General features: G+C 41.5%; 1 protein-coding gene across 2 annotated transcripts; it reads right to left on the bottom strand.

Annotated features, from left to right (window-relative positions):
• Positions 1-4,037: 4,037 nt before the first annotated feature.
• Positions 4,038-17,468, bottom strand: LOC135495681 (kinesin-like protein KIFC3). 2 transcript variants are annotated; one of them, XM_064784528.1, is made up of 20 exons: positions 17,437-17,468; positions 16,937-17,141; positions 15,792-15,921; positions 13,774-13,882; positions 12,446-12,606; positions 11,443-11,635; positions 11,008-11,270; positions 10,732-10,887; positions 9,501-9,704; positions 9,178-9,345; positions 8,734-9,009; positions 8,456-8,567; positions 8,002-8,186; positions 7,631-7,735; positions 7,315-7,445; positions 6,914-7,031; positions 6,649-6,778; positions 6,067-6,264; positions 5,747-5,901; positions 4,038-5,518 (listed from the first exon to the last, which is right to left on the bottom strand). In XM_064784528.1, the coding sequence occupies exons 3-20, from the start codon at positions 15,825-15,827 to the stop codon at positions 5,462-5,464; spliced, it is 2,757 nt and encodes a 918-aa protein (XP_064640598.1). In that variant the 5' UTR covers positions 15,828-15,921; positions 16,937-17,141; positions 17,437-17,468; the 3' UTR covers positions 4,038-5,461. The 2 variants fall into 2 exon arrangements, with proteins under 2 accessions (XP_064640598.1, XP_064640597.1); XM_064784527.1 differs by lacking the exons at positions 15,792-15,921; positions 16,937-17,141; positions 17,437-17,468 and adding an exon at positions 14,096-15,052.
• Between the last annotated feature and the right edge of the window lie 2,160 nt (positions 17,469-19,628).

The following is a 19,628-nucleotide window of genomic DNA, read 5'->3' as shown; positions in this document are numbered from 1 at the left end:
TTGCGGTCTTTCTACAACAAGCCCCACAAAACTTGATACACCTTTGTTCTATAATCATGGCGACTTCCAGACGACGCAGTGCGCTAACAAGTTCTCTGTAATCTGTCGTCTGCGTCAACGCGTCTGCCATGACAGCAACCAAAACATTGATCAACATGACCGAACTAACGTAGTAGAAAACCATGTGAGTGAACCATATGTAGAACGGCGAGTTCGCAGCGAACACATTCACAGTGAGATCGGTTAGAAACATACCGTAGAATCCGTTCCAGAAGTTGACGAAACTGACACTGGTACCCTGTACCATTGCACTGTGAAAGAACAGCATGAAGACGAAACGCATCAGTTGGTGTATTCCGAGAAAATATAGTAGAATGACGACCATTTTCTGTATGCAGATTGCGAAGCTTGAAATCCAGGGAATGAGCTCTAATATCTGTAGGTAGCTCAGCAAAGCGAACGGGATTGTCAGCGCTTTGATAGAAAGGTAGACAATCTTGATCACCCTGAAGTGGGTCAAGAAGAACTGGGTCAGGCAGAGACAGCACAGGATGAACTGGTTGTAGCGATAGAAGTTTGTGTGGGTGACATAAGGCACTTTCCCTTCTAAGTCTTTGTCCACCAATTGTCTGTCTTTGTCGCACAAGTCTATGAAGAACTCGACAATGTCACAGATGATAATAATAAGTGCCACCATCCCCAGGAGAATTGAGAGGACCTCGATTCCAACAGACGGGGTCCCAATCCGTTGGTAATCGTCTGCGGTCATTTGGCCCACCGTGCGATTGACACGGGCAGCCCCAAAGTCTATGGAGGCAAAGTAAACAATGAGCGTAGTAAATATGAAACGAAAAATGTACCACACAATTATCAACGGAAGATGCTGGCGCAGTTTCATCCGCCTCCAGGCTCTCAGGGGTGGGAAATGTTGCATTTCGTTATCGCTGAAGCTCTGAAGGTGTGAGGTTTGTATCAAGTGAAGCATGCGTAGAGGGTGCCTCAGCTTCCGCGACTTGGACTGCAGATTCTCGTACTCCGAGAGGTCGTACCGTGCAATCGTGTGTAGCCCCTGCCGCGCGACAATGCCGTCCTGTAGGTAGACGCCCCTGGTGTCCAGAATCAACCGAAACAAGCCGAAGAGACCACGCTTTGCCGCCAACTCCAGCGGTCGGAACCTATTATCGTCTTGGTCACACAATAGCTTTTTCTTCGTAGGGATGTCCAAGCTACCCATAACCTCTTTATATATCTCCATGTACTGCGGCTCCAGCTCCCGAAACTGGAACGCAGCCAGGATTATCGCGTGGACAAAATTACAGTTGTACTTATCCCGGACGGATGCGTCCACTCCATCCTTGATCATCTTCTTAACGACGTTAACTGACGTCGAGACGCATGCAACGATGAAAGGAAACTCGAATGCACAGGGGAAGATTGACCGAGACTTCTTGGTGAGAGCTCCATGGGTCGGGATGAACCAGAATCGGCTGAGCAGCAAATGCTTCCTGTCCGATGACGTGCGGGCCGCGCCTATGTAATTGTCGTATGCGTCCGCGTCGTCTGTCTCGATTATTTCATACCAATTTCTGTAGTTATCGTATGGTAGATATTTCATTTGCGTGTTCATACGGAGAGTGATGTGTTTCCCGTGGTCCTGACGATCCACGATATGCTCAAACGGAATGTTCGCTTTCTCGAAGGCGGTCGTTTCGAGGACCACCACGTCCGTGCGGTCTTGTTGGTAGGCCGCATTCGTATGGTGGGAAACCACCTCCGTATGGACAGGTGGGTGGGTCACTGTATTATGGTAGGTCACAGTTGTATTGACAGGCTGTTGGACCACATCTGTGTGATGATAGGTCACATCCGTATGGACAGGCTGTTTGACCACATCTGTGTGATGATAGGTCACATCCGTATGGACAGGCTGTTGGACCACATCTGTGTGATGATAGGTCACATCCGTATGGACGGGTTTGTTAACAATATCTGTATGATGGTAAACCACATCCGTATAACTGGGTTGGTGGACAACATCCGCATGCTGGTAAACCACATCCGTACGGTCATTTTCGTAGGTCATATTCTGATATGTTGGGCTTGGTGGCTTAGGTGGTAGGTATGTTGGTGTAGGGTTGTTGCACTCTTTAACCTTTTCTTCTAAGATCACATCCTCGTGAAGTGACTCGTGGAAAGACCGCAACGACCGGACAGTCGGCGCCCGGGAAGTGTACGAATGATGTGACTGGGTATATGAGGAACGGCGCGGGTCTTTTTCTCCTAGGGACGCCTCTCGTAAACTCACCTCTCGCTCCCGTCTCAAATGCTCTTCCCTCAAGGCTGCTTCCTTCATGCTCGCTTGCCTTAACTTCTCCTCTCTCAGCAGATTTGCTTCGCGCTGTGCAACAGCAGCCCGATGCCTGTCGCGTAACTCTCGCAAAAATGAGCACTCACTTGCCGTTTCCGCATGACACTTTTCCAACTCATCATGACAATCAAAATCGTTGCAGAAATCGTGTACATGAGAACAGTGCGAATCTCGGCGCAAAGACTTGATGCTTCTTTCATGATTTCTATCCAAATCACCGTACTCGATACCTGCTCTTGTCCTGTAGCTCATGCTATACGAAGAAGTCCTTCTTGAATCGCCCGCGTTTCTTCTCAACGTGTCTGAGCGGTCGTCAGCTGAACGTAATATCCATTCTCCACTCTCGTTGGTTTTGTAAATACGAGAAGACATTTTGGTTTTCTCGTCAGAAGCACAGCTCAGTCTACGATTGTCATCAGTTCTATATTTCGACAGTTCAAAATTGTCTTCGATTTGTTTCCATCTCAACACAGAATGGTTTCGGTTGTATACATCCCCCAACACAGCACATACCAGTTATCTTGAATCCGTTTCTCTTACCTCCTCAACGCAGCAAAAGTTAGCTTATTCAGTTTTTCTTCTCTCCACACAACAATTCGTTGGCTATGAAGTTTTGTCTGATATCCAAACGACACGTCACCTTCAGTCTTGTCGGACAACCAACTGATACATTCCATAGATACACCGATTCACCCCTCAAGGTGAAACAGGTCACCGCCCAAAGGATAGTGAATGGATAGGAGGCCAACGCCTGTGGGACTAGGGTGAAAGTCGTAAATGAAAATGTTACAATGAATGGAAAGGAAGGGACATGCGGCGTATGGGATAATTTATGGTAATTTTCAAACTTTGTACATCTGCAGGCACTACACGAACGTATAATGTATATGGTAGATTGTACATGGCTTTATTCCGAATATATTGATTTGAGTGGAAGCACACTTATCATGGTAGGCCTACCTCCGCCCATCTCAGATTCCTAAACGACAGGTGATGTCGGTGACTATATGTACATCACAGAACAACATTGTCTCGAAATGGTTGTGACCAGTGTGGGGGATTCAGAGTGTCAGTAAGTCACTGTCCACTATGGTTACCACAGCACTAGCAGACGACAATAACAAATGTGAAAACTCAGGACAGTTATACCAGGTTCAGCTACGAAGACTTGTAAAGATGTGACACTAAATGTCATATGGATTTACCGTGACTCTTATGTTGTTTATCTCCTGGGGAGGACCATGTGCTTCAGAAATGACTTTTGCCAATGAGACAGTAGACCGGCCTAGCCCTTCCATCTCATGGATGTTCCTTTTCGCTACTTGGTGCGCCTTGTCCCCAATTGTGTGCCATTGCTCTGATCTGCAGGGTGTGTCAGGTTCTACATGGTGCTCCATGTCTCCTCTTGATGTGCCCTCCCCCTTCATAGCGCACCATGGCAGTGTTGCTACATAGTGTACCAAGTCCATGCCCCTTTACTAGGCGTACTCTGTCTGATTTGGATGTGCACTCTCCCAACAAAGAGACCATGTTTCTACAGGGTGGACCATCTCTCTACACAAGGAAAGTGTGTCTCATTTTCACATAGTAAATCCACAATTCACCAAGGTGATCTGTCAGAGTTAACAAAAGACTCCAAAACAACAGCAAGAACACATTTAAAACTGTATTACTTTCGATAATTTATTTATTCAATATTTAGACTGTTTCTTTTGGCTCCAAATACATTCATTACATAATTCCATAAACGTACATTTATCTTTTACTATTAGTTCAAAACATATGAACTGTACTCATGGTTTTTACCGTAGTACCCATATCAGACATCCGAAGACTGCCAGCTTGGTATTAATTCCTTAACACAAAAGTACATGTATTAGAAATGTTCTTCTTTATTGATGACACATCACTAGCAGCAAGATTTACATTTCCATCCCCCACTTCATGAACAAGCCTATTTACAATTTACAAAATCTGTATAAAATACAATTTAAACAGCTAATATGGCATAGATATGTCTTCATACATCATAAAGAAGTACACAGGACTGCATTTCAATCAATGCATGGTGAAAATAGCCTTATTTCTAGTGAAACCTTTACGTTTATTCCTTTATGCTACCATGTAACTTTGCTCTGCTGTTGCAATAAATTGCAGAAGCAGCTTTTCTGTTATAATTGGCATCAATGTACACTGACATGTAACGACTGAGGATAACGACAAAAAGAAACATTACATCACTCATTTGATTTATTCCGACAAGACTGAACACATTTCCTGCAGAACACTTTTGACATACAGGGTGACACAAAAAAGGGCACATGTTGACACGAGATATATCATTATTTCTTCAATGAGAACCCTTCAATTTCCACCCATGACTGCAACATTTCTTATGACAGCCATTCTAGATAGCATCCGTCATACTGTGTCATGATTTCAGAATTCGAAACACAACAACCATGCCGGTACTCAAGCAGGATGCAGTACCAAATATTATTGTTATAACGGCAAACACTAAACTACAACTACACTCATCTTTTGCCAACACTATTTACCAATTAGTAACAAATCATAAACATCATTGCATAGTTGTTCATATGGCACATGCAGGTAAGCAACTTCGTGTAAAAAATGTAGAAATATAAAAATGTACAAAGATTAATGACTACTTTGAGGACACTCAAGCGACAAGGCACTGTAAACTCGGAAAAACATGCAGCCATTACATTTTGTGATCTCGTAAAATTGCCCGTAATGTGACACTCTGCCCTCCAGAGAGCCTACTGCCCCCAAGGAACAAAACGTTAAATATGGCCTACAGTAATTTCAATCAGATTCTCATTTTTGCAGCCTCCTAATAACATTGTAGACATCAACAATGTTCTTGTCTATTGTTACAACAATCGGATGCACAAAATGGGAGGGCCTAGGTACTGTTTGTACAAAGCCCCTTTGAAACACGCCCATGGATCTCTATAACAACACTACAACATAAATTCAGCCTGTTATGATCATGATTTAAGTGTTTTAATAATTATCATCCAGCGATGAAAAATGTCCATGTATCAAAGTGAACACGATAACAGACATCTATCTTCGCCTAGGAGTTGTTCCTGTTCCATTCACCGATGGTTTTGGAGCTCCAGTCTAAAAACAAACAAAATGAAAAACATTGCTTTTTGCCGAATAAACTTGGGGAAACGAAATTATCAACCGTGATACAAATACTTTTTGGTTACAAAGGTTTGGAAATTTTCACTGGGCCTTGGTTAAGATTTGCTCAGTGAAGATCACCAGGATCACTGAAGCCAAACAGTTGCAAGAGCGACAATTTGATGTTTACAAATTGGGTTCCTCCCACGGAAGTCAACGTACCTCTGCATTGTCATTGATACTTTCAATCTTTTTCGAAGCCTTCCCCAATTCCACCTTTCGACATCGCTGGCCGAAGCCGAGGGTACAGACAGTCTCCAGCACATTCTTCTCCACTGGAGACACCTGCATGATCATCAGGGTTTTACTATCTCCGCCTGAAAATAACAGAACAATGAATGCAGTGTTAATTGATTCAACATTGTCAGGGTGCGGGATAAAAATTATGCTGTACAAATGTGATAGACATCTCTAGAGATTGGGAAGGGAGGCAAGCTTCTTCACCTCCTGCTTAAAACTTCACCACTTTCAACTACTCTTACCTAATGAATCCTGCAATAGGTATGTCAGTTTGGAATCTCTATAGGGAATATGTGGCATCTTTGTCTTCAACGCTTGGATAACGTTTCCTAGCGCCGCCAGACTTTTGTTGATACTTTGGGCTTCTTTTAACCTCTCGCCGTCTGCTCCTGACTTTGCCACTCGCTCGCTTCCTGCCAGATCGACCAGATTCAACTTTCCTGAAACATTTAAAGTCAACATTTTGAGCCAATAGTCTGACATCAATAAAAGCAGAGTCTACCTGTCTTTAACGTCACCCCAGTCTGTCCTGAAACCTTTCAGTAGACCTCAGATGAGCTGCACAACAGGTTCTACTATCTGAGCATATCTGACCGACATGTGGGATAAGACAAGTTAGAGAATGACACCTGCATAGAGTCTCACACTGACTGTCAGGTTTGAACCAGGGACCTCTTGACTACTAGAAACCACAGTGGCTCCAGCCACATCGCTACAATGAAATAGAATGTAACACAAGAAGTAGGCCCATTACTATCATTCAAGGCACCAGAGCCCTGGACATGCCACATTATCATCAACCAACAGGGTATTCTGTGACTCACCTATTGCTTTTGTTTTCAACGTTTTATTGTATCCTACAACATTAACACGGAGCAGGGCATGAGATCTGCTGGAATGTTCGTTCATGTTAGTCGCGGCAGTGGCACGGTTTAGATGACCTAGTTCGAATGTCTGAAAGCAGGAAAAGACATCAGTAAAAGTGCCATGCAACTAGCAACTGATATAAACCTTGCAAATATGCCACAAAAACACAAATAAGATATTCTGCACTAATTTGAAGACTGTTCCAGGACAACTTCACCATACCTCATTGACGTCATCAACGTTTTTAACTTCAACGATGGTTAACGATGGCACATGAAGTCCTCCATTTGGCAGCATTTTGATTTCAAGTTTTTGGGTCGGGTCTGAACTCAGGAGATCTCTGGAAGATGATTACAACTTATTAGGGACAACGCCATGTACGATATTTCTCGCCTTGATCGGTTATCGCAAGGAACAGAACTTGCGACCAAAAAATACCCTGCCTACAATGTTAAGCCCTCTTATCAAACACCTCTCTGAGCAGGACATCCTCTCTCTTTTGTTCAAGAATCAGGCATATGAATTTCACCTCTGTGTTTAGGATGTCTCTCTATTATGGACAGCAGCTGTCAGTCCCAAAGTGTCACAATTGTACCAAGATATAAAGACAAATGCTGACTGACCTTAACATCTCATTATATATCTCCATCACACTCACAGTCACCGTGAAAGACCAGTCCTTCCCTCGGCTCTCGATTTCCCTGAATAGTTGTATCAACGCCCTCTGGTTGATACCGGGGTCTGAGTTCACACCCTAAAGATAGACACCAATTGAATAGAAAGTGAGTAGATCGCATTTGAAATCATTCGAAATAGAGTTTATTTGAGTCACCATCAAGACAAGTCACATTTGACCAAAATGAAACATTGAAATACATCAGGCATTCAAATCTGCCATCAAGAGGCAAATGTCTTGGTGCAAAAAGAAATTCTATTTACCTCCATTGTATAAGTCTTTCCTGACCCTGTCTGTCCATACGCAAATATGCAAACATTATATCCATCGATACAAGAGATGACCAGTGGACTCACTTCAGCAAATACCTGAAAAGTATATTAGAAAGAACTATAAAATGTGTAGCTTACATGTTGTAGAAAGCACCATCTTGATACCAAATGTGTGCATGAGAAGTCTCATGGCATATAGTCAAACATAGGCACCACCAAGAAAATAAGTATGTGAGCATCAATCTTTTTTAACAAGAGGGGAAGTAAGCCACTCTCTGTTAACACTGACAAGTAAATTATATTCCATTAGATTAAAGCAACTGTAATTGGAAGTGTATGATCTTCACTGAATGAAACGCTACCTCAGCTTGTGAACTGGCTGGCTGAAACACAGCATCGAGCTCAAAGCCCTGCAGCCTCCCACCCTTGTTCTTTATCGTAATGAGACAGTCGTCAATCTCGTCAAACATCACAACACTTTGCCCCTGCTGGCCAGTACCATCCTCTGAAATCTTTGGTCGTACCCGGGCAAATACTCGGATATTTCCTAGAAAATGATAAAAGATCAGACAAATATTAGTCAATATGGGAACCAAATTGGCAGAGAACCTCCTTTTGTATGAGTCATGAGCCTCATAAGGCAGCAGGGAACATGCCACACAATTCAGCCATGTGACCAGTTTCACTGTCTTACCAGTGGGCAGTTCTCAAGCACATGATCAAATGTTATATCTTGTGTATCCCACTTGCACCTTCCGAATTCAAGCAGCGCTTCTAACGATGAAACAAGAACAGAAGAGTCGAGGCCTACGTTACCTTTGAGTTCAACTAATTCATTATGGTACTTCTTCCGTAAAGTGACCTCCTCTCTGTACTTCCTCTTCAGATCTTTATTGTGTTCGCTCATGTTAACGATCGCATAAGTGACCTGCAAGTGGAAAGAAACGTTCAGGAGATAAGAATGTCTGAGACTGACAGCACCTTCTAGCGGATGTGATTGGCAACAACACCATTTAAATACAAGAGGAAGTCCTAGATGCCATTGTCACTTAGATATGCCATATACCTGGAGACAACAGAAGCTGTCCACTCACCTTTTTGGTTACATCTGTGACCATCCCATTCATTATCCCTGGCAGTGTTTGACACATTTCCTTCAACTGTCGATGATCGCGACTAACAGCAACGATCTGCGGCCAAAGTTCTCGCACTTGCGTTTGAAGGTCACGGTTGAGGTTGCTGACCTCACTCAGCTCGACTACTGAACTTCGTCGCTGTGCTTCTAGCTCGTCATTCCTCCTTTTTAAACACGCTAACTTCAATACATATTCCTCTTCAATCTGTTTCACAAGGGTTTGTGACGCTTCCACCTGAAAACAATCAAAGGTAGTTCGTCGTTAATCTGATATCTTTATTAGACTTGTCCTTTTTATTCACAATACCTTTTGTTAATGGTCAATTATTATCAGTCCAAGAGGGTACGGTGTCTCAGAGATGCCTAACTTTCAAACAGTTCAACTCTTTCAAACAGAACTTACCTCATCTTCCAGAGCTTTATGATGCTGCCTGGACTTGGCAAGCTCTATACTGCACTGGGAACATGACTGATGGAGGGCCTTTATTTGACTAGTAAGTTGTTCTATCTCCTCTTTAGCATCAGCTAAAGCTTTCTCATGGGCATCTGACTTGACTTCAACAGTTTGCACCTGGAGAGAAATATGACAATTTAAGATAGTGCAGCAGGGTCTGCTTGACATCTCAGAATCTACATATGTGGATTAAGGTCAAATAATATAATAATGATGATGATAATTTATTGATATTTAAAGTGCTAAAGAATGTAAAGTATCTTAATACTAACCTCTGGTTCCCTGGACTTCACCTCTTCCAACTCTGATTTGAGATGTCCCACTTGTTTAGAGAGCTCGACCTTGTCATGGATGGCTTTCTCTAGCTGTTCCTGATATAACACATCAGTATCATTCAATTCATGTGTGGCATTCGTTGCTTCCGACTCAAGATTTGTGATTTTTCGTCTGAGTTTTTTTATGTTGTCTTCTAAAGCCTGTAAGCAAAACAAAGGTCATAAGGTGTTGGTAAAATTGGCCAGATAGACCTAATTTGTAGGAGCAAAAGTTCAAATTTTTCGTCAGTGTTTTAAAAAAGTAAGTATTGGTGGTTGTTTCTGAACTTATTGCATCACCCTAGTATGCTGTAAAACTTCAAACAAAAGCTGCAAAAAAACTCTTTCTGTACCAGGAAACATGTACTGCTGAGAGCTGTAAAAATAACACCATAAGCATTAACTTGAGCAGAGCTGAATGGTACTACATATGTATGTGTATAGCTGTATTTGACTAAAGCATAGTCTATCATCCTCTCCAGAATACTGGTCTGCTTAACTCTAAAAGAAAATAGGAACTACATTTACATTGATACAAGCTGTAAGTGCAAAACTTTTTCTTCATCCACCTTAGCAAAAGTCCAAACCCAATTTTTATGACAAGCACAAAACTTACAGCCACACGCTCTTTCATCCATTGCACAGGAGCGCTTTCCAAAAACTCTTTTTTTAATTCAGCACCGGTCTCCATGTCAATCAGTGGGTTAATTCAACCAAAAGAAAAAAACTGGCCAACACACCTGGTGGACGAAGAAAGCCATGACAAAACTGGTGTCAACATAAGTAATCCAAAACTAAAATCCAACAACAACCGCACACAACACCCTACAACATTCGCACTGCAACCAATATCTATTTCTCCTGATAGGCAGTCAACAATAATGAAAGTATTGATTAGGCGCTCCTCAGGACCTGCTCAAGCAATTAACCAATCTTCAACACCTGTTACCACCTCCTTTGGAATATTTGCTGCCCAACAATGGCAAGGAGCCATAACTGGGCATATACTAGGGTACATTTGGGGGAAATGCTCTTTGCATGACATTTTGGATCAATGGTAAGCTCTGAAAACTGATCAACCGAGAATAACCCTTTCAAAATGGACGATATCTTAATTTTGACTGTGAATCAAACTTTGGTTTAAGTTTAAGTTTCGTTACCCCGACTTCAAACATTCAGCTGCTCTCACCTTGATCTTGTCCTCATCGGTGATCTTGACCACAACTGTTTCCTTGACAACCCGTGGTAAAATGCTCCTGAGTTTCTCAATTTCCAGCCTCATGGCCTCATTGTCAGATTCCAACTTCTCTACTTGTTTTTCGGTATCTGTATTATTTCCAAGGCCCTAGAAGAGGAAAAGATGGATATTTAGTTTCAACCATTCATAGGGTTGATGTCTTCAGAAGGCATTACTCTGCACTTCTTTGGAGTTGGTCATTAAACTTCGACCCCTTTAGTCCCTCACCTGAAAATTCCTGAGTTTGATTACTTCCTCCTGGAGATCACTATTGTCAAGTTCAATTTTTTCCAACTCCTCGTGAAATTGCTGCCTCTCTTTCATGAGTTCTCGTCGGACCTCCTCCTCCCGCGCCTGGGCCGTCAACAAGTGGCCTGTCAGATCTGCCTTCTCATCCTGTAGCCGTCTCAGTTGCTCCACCAATTGAGAATGACCAGAACTAGATTCCCGATCATCATCATTGTCAACATTATCTAACGAGCACCCTAATTCTGGAAAGAGAAATTGTCTATCAATGGGTCAGCAATGCAGAACCCACCACTGAATTCAAACTAGACTCAACCAGGCAAGGTTGACATATTGATGTACTTTTTCAACACTAATCCCTTCACTTGTAACATTGCTGCCAAGGCCACCTTTCCAACTCATCAAGCAACAACTTACCAGTTAACCTTGACTCCAATCCGGCTATCTTTCTCTCATGTTCATTGATGATATCATCCTGACTTTTGATCGATTGCTGTTTCTCCTGCAGATGGGCCTCGTGTGTCTTCCTCATGATATTCATATGTTGTTTTTTATAATCTTCCTCCTTCTTTAACTTCTCCTTATACTGCTTGCACTTATCTTTCAGCATCTGTGGAAGGAGACGACAGTAACATGACGTGAAATGGGAAACACTTATTCTACAAGTACTGAGTTAAAGGGACTCTATTGTAGTCCCTTTAATTCAATAGAATAAGGCAGCAGCCAAGCAGGCAAGATTAAGTTAAACAAATTTAGCCGATAGGGGCCTCTTCCATCTCAATGTACATCCAAACTATAAACTATACACACTAGTAGAAGGGGTATAGTAGACATAGTGAGTGCTGAATCAAACACATCACAGTCCTTTTACTGTGTGCATGCATATAATCATAAATCACACCAAATGAATCAACATACAATGGAGGGTTAAAATGTTCAGGGGGTAAAAGAATTTGAATCACTTACAGGCCAATGTCCTTCCATCAAGCTATGGTAATCACATCGACATTTAGTTCCGCAGATTTTAGCCATGGTGACCCAAAATGTCAACAGATATCACTTCAAATTTGGAGGTTTTGTATATCAAGGGTTTAAAACTTGATACATGTAGGGCATCATATTCATGTAAATTATTGATCACAACAATCACCTGTAGAGCTGAAGTTGTCGGTGGGGCATATTTTCGAGAAAATTATGCAGATTAGACAATTTAGGCATTCATTGTGTTCATGGTGTTTGCTATAACCAAGATATCTCCCACTATAATTCGGTATGCAGTGTGCAGCACCACATGGTGAACTTTGAAGGAACTGGCTTCAAGGTACTTGATTAAAATCAACCGGGATGACGTGGTACAACTATGATTCATTTTACATGTCCCAAGGTCCAAAGGATCCACAAGAAAAAGAACTAAACTTACCCTGACAGCTAGCCTACACTCGTCCCTCTCCTTAGTCCGTTCCTCGACCTCCCTCTGCAAGATCTGGAACTCCATCCCAGAGACCTTGCTCTGGTCCTGGTCTGCCTCTGGCTCATCTTCTGAGTCTGAGATCTCCTCCTCTCTTTCCTGGCTTGGGTCGTCTGAAAAGGGGGACACAGGATGTGGAGTGTCATAGATTACGCAGAGAGCTGAATCCATCTGCTCAAGGCCAACCGTTCTCAAAGCAAGATCCACATGCAGTTAACTTATAGCCCTTCATCAACCTCCCCACGTGACAGGTAATTTGCTTACTGTATCCATTCATCCAACTACTGAAAATCATTCAATATGTCCTTGGATAAAATCCATAGCTCGAAATGAAATGTGGACCTGAATTACATATCAACCCATTTTTAAGTTCAAGCATTCACGTCCATATCCACAGGCAGATCCACGCTATGTCGGACCTTTTCTTACACATAAGCATGAACAACCAGTCAATAACAGTTAATCTATAGTCAAATCACCTGTCAAAGTAAAGCTAACAGAATGTCAAATATATCTGCAAAGTTTACCCAGTAAGTCCTAAGTCAATATGATATCAATAGCTAGCACGCCAGGGTGGTGGTAAGCCAACATCTCAGTTCAAAGCAGTTTTAAGCAAACCACAAGTAAATCAATCCAGTCAGAAACATATTTGGCCCAACAAGCTTGGGACCAACAACTTGAATTATTCTTTTAAATGTAAGTTTCGTAAAGTCTGACCAGTAGTTCAATTTCAAAGATTTTAAAAACTTCTTGAACAGTATGTATTACGGACTGGTACATGCTTTTGCCAAAGACAGGTAATGGCACTCAGGGCAAACATTCCTCTTAAATTATGCCCTATTAATAATTATACATACATACATACAGTGCAAATACTATGAATAAAAGCCTAAGGTTGCCTTGAAAGATAACCTTCAAGCACTTGTTAATTTGCTTAAGAAAGACTTTTACTATGGTCAATAAACCGTAGAACACCCTTGTTATGGAAATAGATAGGTAGATGATTCTCGTTGAAATAGAAACCAAAGGGTGACGATCCAAAGATGTGAGGGTCCAAGGCCTAAGACTTTGGCAGAGTATGGGTTTATTCCCCTTGAGTGGGGCAAGGGGAGGGGTGGGGCAAGGGGTGGGGCAAGGGGAGGGGTGGGGCAAGGGGAGGGGTGGGGCATTGACATCATGGGTTTTTTTAACAGTTTACTTTCATCTGATCACTGCTCATCTGATGAATAATTTCCAAGCAAGGTTTCTGATTCGAGGACAAAAGAAAATGATATATTTACCATCAAGCCCCAGTTGCTCTCTCCAAAGCTCGTTCCGCGACGGGGACGGTTTGGCTTTGTCTTTGCCATGATTGTAGGTCATGGGGGTTTTGAAGGCAGGTTTTTTAGGCTGAAATGACATGAACATGATAAAGATTAATAACTCTACATAAAAACAAGAAAATCAAGAACAAAACAATTAATTCATGGTGAGCCGTTTGGTGGTTAAAGTTTCGCCCAGCATTCTACTTAAACTTTAAAATGACAACGTAACTACTCGTCACAACGCACACACAAGATTTAACTTTTTTTATGGGCAATGGCATAGGATATTGATACCTACATTATACACATATTTCGCGAATGGTCGTCCATATGAATCTAGGAATGTATAAAACATAAAATCATCATCCATCCCTAATCCACGTTAAGGGGTGCATTCCCAGAGTTCTCAATAATAACATCCCAGTCTGTACAACAAAAGTTTGTCCAGAAAAACGATGAATCTTTAAACTCTTCAGCATAATCCAGTTTGAATCACTGAGATGACTGAACTCGTTGAGAATACATAAATATAAAAACACAAATATCCAAAGTAGGAATATTAAATATGACTACAACACCAATCTCCTATAGGTCATACACTGCTGTTCCGTGGCATAGATATTTCGAAACTATCGAGATCCATAAAAACAGACAAAACATAAAAGTAGTGGGAGTCCAATATGCTATTCTTAGATCCACAATAGCGTTCCAATCAAGGGCCACATAGGCTACATAGAGTTGTCTTTACCATAACATGAAGTTTAATTCACATCCAAAATTTCCTATGCAATTTGACAGAAACTTCCTCAGGGAATCATAATGCCCCAAAGAGACAGGATGCTTGCTCTTTTTTTGTCCCGCCAAAACTCTACACAGCAGAATACACGATGCCTGACTACCATCAAAGAATATGACTAAATCAACTATTATTCACAAGAATGAAAAGAAATTGGGCCAGGGGTAGCCCACACTGTTTTTAGCAGGCAGCTCAACAGATTTGGAGATAAATAAGTCTGACAGAATGATTTGCTACTGTCCACTGAGAATATCACGAAAGAATGAAAAAGAATATCAAGTAACCAAGAAATGAAGTAAATATATGACGACCTCAGAAAACCTCAGATCAACAACTCCTCTTAGCAATCAGCCCAACTTTGTACATGCGCTGATAACATGCAAACCATAGATTTCAAGCCAGTTTTCATATTCATATATCTCCATTTATACCATTTCTAAAGCCGACAAAAGCCTTGAGTTTGTAAACTCCCAAAGAAATCTAAATACATTGATGACAAAAGGACATGAAGTCAGTGTACCACCCACCAGGTGAGAAGAATTATGATAAAGACCTGCCCTAGATGAACTGATCGCTTTCAAATTGCATTCTGAAAGGTCTGCCTTGAGATCATTTCAGGCAAGTCTTAAGGACAATGTCTTTAGCATGATGGTAAGAAACGGAACAGATCCATAAATGTTTATCATTAACCCTTTGCTGACCAACCTACTTGTACCTCGGGACACCAGCGCTGTCTTCTCTTAGTAAATCAAGCTGTTTAACCACTTTGAAGGAGTTGCACAAAATTACTGCTGAATATTGTCTGCAAATGTCTTGCCTGACAGAAACCTCAACAGCCAGTACGCTAAGCTGATACTTTGAGCAACCACTATGCCAGTCTATTCTAAACTTTTTTGGGCAGTGCAAGTTATGAAAATCAAATCAAGGAAATAAGCAGACCCTACCTGTTTACTGCTATCCATTACAAAAGACAACATAATTGAATAATATCACTATATTATTAGCATTATTCCTTATCAGAGCAGCACATTGTTATTATCCAGTGATCCAATTCGAATTGAAAATTCACTTATATACTTTGTGCACTATTAATCCGAAAATCAATCAAGCTAGACATGAAGCAAACACTGGTGGAATAGCTCAGTCAATGAAGGTAAAGTCTTGCATGAATGGCCCCAATTTAATGTCACTGTCTTACCTGTGCCTGATTTCCATGTTTGAAGTGGAAGGTCATCTTGAAGTTAGCACCATTTGATGATAATAGTTGGACGGAAGCGACAAGAGTTAAGATTGGTGGGACTCTCTCTATGACATTATGGATATGTATTCTGAAAAGCCAAGTAAAGAGGAGACGTCCGAAAAGCGGCCACGAATAAGGAAAACTAATTGATTCACAGCAAAAAATACAATCTACTTTTTAGAAACATTGCTTAAGGGCCGCATAATATTTTCACAGATTTCACAAACAAGTGAAAATTGTGAAACAACTCTTCTTGTCAGAAACTTTTACGATGAGATGCAAAAATTTGCTATTCACACTCACAGTATGCATTTATTGCAATTTTAAAGTACAGTATTAGTAACTCTAGTTAGCACTAGCAGTTCCTTGTCATAATTGTGACAACCGATATGTTTTTAGCGTCAGCCAATATGACAGACCTGCATTTCCGAAAGGAATAACAAAGTACAAAGAAAGAATAAATTTAAAGTGACATTCCTGAAGAATGATATATTCAATACTCGCCTATATGTTTCAAATTGGCAGAGCATTATTAATCACCAATGATATACTCCATCAAATCTCAAAACATTCAACATGATTAAGAGACCCAACTGCCATACAATTACCAGGAAACCTTTAGAAATCTGCATAATAAACCGAAAAGTTAGCCTAACAATATTTCACAAGCAATATATCAGAGCTGAATGGAAAGCAACACAGAAATGTCATTATACCTACCTTATACATTTTTGCTATTATTATTACTTGCCATGTATTTGTGCAGATGGGCGGTCTACATAGCATGAACATATTCTTTCATGCTTTTATGCATTTGCCTCGGAAGGTTCAACTAAAATAACATAGCTGTAAAATGTATTTTACGTGCCAACATATACCGGTATTAGGCTACCGGTATCTGGGGTATGTGCATCAACTTTTTGAAAGATAGAAAGCATGTAATCTGACATTGAAAGGAATAGTGATGGTTATTTTGAGTCTCTTAGCAGGGCAGCTATGTTTCTGCCAATGGTTCCCGGGACATTTTCAAGGAGAGTGAAAGGATATTAGACAGGAAGGATGTTCACTGGTGGCTAGACATAGTTCTATTAAACAGCACTTACTAAGCCGCTTTCTTCTATATTTGGGTTTCTGTTGGTCGCATGTATAGTCCAGAAGATGTCATGTTGTTGATGAGGACTTACATCACGTACCAGTTACTAGGACTAGGCTAGACACCCTAATTTGGATTTCTTGCTCCCTCTTCTGCCTGAACCATTTCACAATGCCTTACTGACAGCGAGTGACACTTCATTCAGTGCAAGTTGCCTGTGGATCATGAATGTGCATATTAAATGTATGTGATGTCATCCATGTCATCTCCATGATCTCTTGCAATGCAATATTATGCATCAATTGAATGCATGAATGAATGGTTTCATTTTATTTTCAACCAGGCCCTAAAACTTTTATTTTTACACTCAACAAGTTATACCTAAATACAACATGAAAATGCAATATGACATACTTGTATTTTGAAACTGTTTCAATGCTGTTTACAAGAGATCTTTCCTTCAAAGCTCGAAATTATTGATAAAACTGTGAATAATAATCAAAAACTTACCACTTTTTCAACTTTCATATTTTGTATACACAGGGTACACTGACGTCATTAGAATAGGGGTACGCATTTTCAACAAAAGAACAACGCGATTGTTTCGCTCCCATACCATTTCGCCCCAGTCGTCCCTGGGACCTTTTGTTGGGAGGACACTGCCACTGCCCTGATGGGTAGTTACCGGTAGGTTTTGAAGTTTGTAGTTCGTCTCAGTCTAACTTCACTGGCAAGCTACTAAAGTGAATGTCGACTTCAGCCATTAAAAAAATCTATTAACTCTCAATTCACGTCTTACTTTCATGGCAGGAAGAGTAATGATGGTTGAGGTTAGTGCACCACTATAAGGTGTCAGAAGGACTCGAGATGGTTTGGGGGTCTCAGAAGGACTTATTGAGAGTCCAATGGGGGGGGGGGGTTTAGGGGGGGCTTTCTCCCAATTCACTGACTAACATGTCAGTAAGCCGAGGGGGGGGGGGGGTTGGGGGACTCCGCCAATCCACTGCCACTGGCGAAACAGGGGGGGGGGGGGGGCTCCCCCAATCCACTGGCTAAAACATATCGGAAGGACGGGGGTTTGGGGGGCTCCCCCATGTCAAACAATTGTGTGAGTTCACTAGAGCTTGCACTTCACATATTGGTATAAAACTAAAATATATATAGTTTTTCAATGCTCGAGGTCGTGGTTCGCCGTTGTGGTGTTGAGCCCTTCGGGCATTGTCCAGGTCAACCGCGTCCTCAGCCATACCCAAGTTAAAAGAGCGTCATAAGGTGACTGATGTACCGATGCCAGCCAGGGTATCCAGAAAATATTTCGCGAGGTTGGAGCTATCATAGAGGACCTATGGTTTCAAACAGCTGATGCAAGGCTTTGCTATCATGTGTCATCCTTGATTTGTGTAACGGTCTGACGAGAACAAGAGCTTTGTTTGGGATTTCTTGATGAGTTATGAGGCAGGGGATGTTCTCTAGGAGATGGTTCGGAAACACCAGCACAGCAGACAAAATACAATGAGAACAAAACTGCCACAGATGGACTGATGCATTCGACCATAGGCCCCTGAATGCTAATTAGCGGGATTATCGGGCTAAACAATGGGATTAGCTAGGAAATGATAGGGAGTTAATCCCGCTAATTAGCATTCAGGGGCCTATGATTCGACATGCATTTTAAGTTCTTGATAACTTCAGAAGGATCATTATCTTCAAAATATTTGTGTAAAACGTACCCGATTTAAAATACCTTAATCTGTATTGAGATTCGATTATTTGGAGTCGGAAGCGCGCAAACACACGGCAATCGTATTTACATAGCTCCGTGCACGTGATTTGAAGGGACAGTTTGGGTGTGGGATTTAGGTGACCAGGAAGATGATATGTAATTTGAATCTATCCGCCTGCTCATCACTGTAGTTACAAACTAAATGCTTATCACTAATAATGAATTTAGTGCCGACTAGTCAAACCATTCTCTGGAGTGCTCGAACACCTAAATCAGTGTATACTTCTCGTGTAAAATTGTTATGACAAATATATTAAAAAAACTCTCACATTAGAATATCAATTAGTGTAAGAGGTATCTATCGATAAAATCAAGATCACTTTCAGGTTGATATTTCTTGAGATGAAAACGAAAGAACATAATAATGAAGGCACATTAGCAAAACCAAAATATTGATCTTTCAGAAATTAGTTAGGTATCAAACTTTCGTTTCTCTGCTCAACGTATTTGAAGTAGTCGTGATCGCGTAAAAGACGAACGCCTGCTGACCAAATACTCGTAGCACAGTGACATGTGCATATCTTTGCTAATTTTGACTATTTAGCTATACAGCCATGTATATGCAACATAGTTAATTCATTCTAAGATATGCATGCATGCATGCCATGGTGACCAATATTGAGGATCACCGATTGTTGATGTCTGGGGCATGACCTATCCCCCATACAGCCATTGCATGACCCTATACCTCTGTAATGGTACCGGTACTGTTTACATCAGACATACAGGAGACACATATTGATGGATACCATCGGTATGTGGTCTCGAGAAGCCGGTTCCAATGACCACTCGTACTCTGGAAAGAAGCTGAGATTGCTCTGGGACTCACTAGTCCCCACGCGCCCGGCTATAAAACACCGGCACCCCGACATGCTCGTCTTCTATGAGGACTGATTCGGCCTGGCTGTGGCTTCCTCAT

Source organism: Lineus longissimus, chromosome 11 (genome assembly GCF_910592395.1).
Source record: "Lineus longissimus chromosome 11, tnLinLong1.2, whole genome shotgun sequence".
NCBI classification, from domain to species: Eukaryota; Metazoa; Nemertea; class Pilidiophora; order Heteronemertea; family Lineidae; genus Lineus; species Lineus longissimus.
This window is presented reverse-complemented; position numbering and strand designations above follow the sequence as displayed.

Excerpts from the sequence above, each read along its gene's own strand:
- LOC135495681 (XM_064784527.1), bottom strand. The coding sequence starts at position 14,167 with ATGGATGATGATTTTATGTTTTATACATTCCTAGATTCATATGGACGA. Across the intron at positions 9,010-9,177 it reads ATAAAGCTCTGGAAGATGAG|GTGGAAGCGTCACAAACCCT; the intron begins GTAAGTTCTGTT and ends GATTGTTTTCAG. Across the intron at positions 6,779-6,913 it reads ACGTTGATGACGTCAATGAG|ACATTCGAACTAGGTCATCT; the intron begins GTATGGTGAAGT and ends TCCTGCTTTCAG.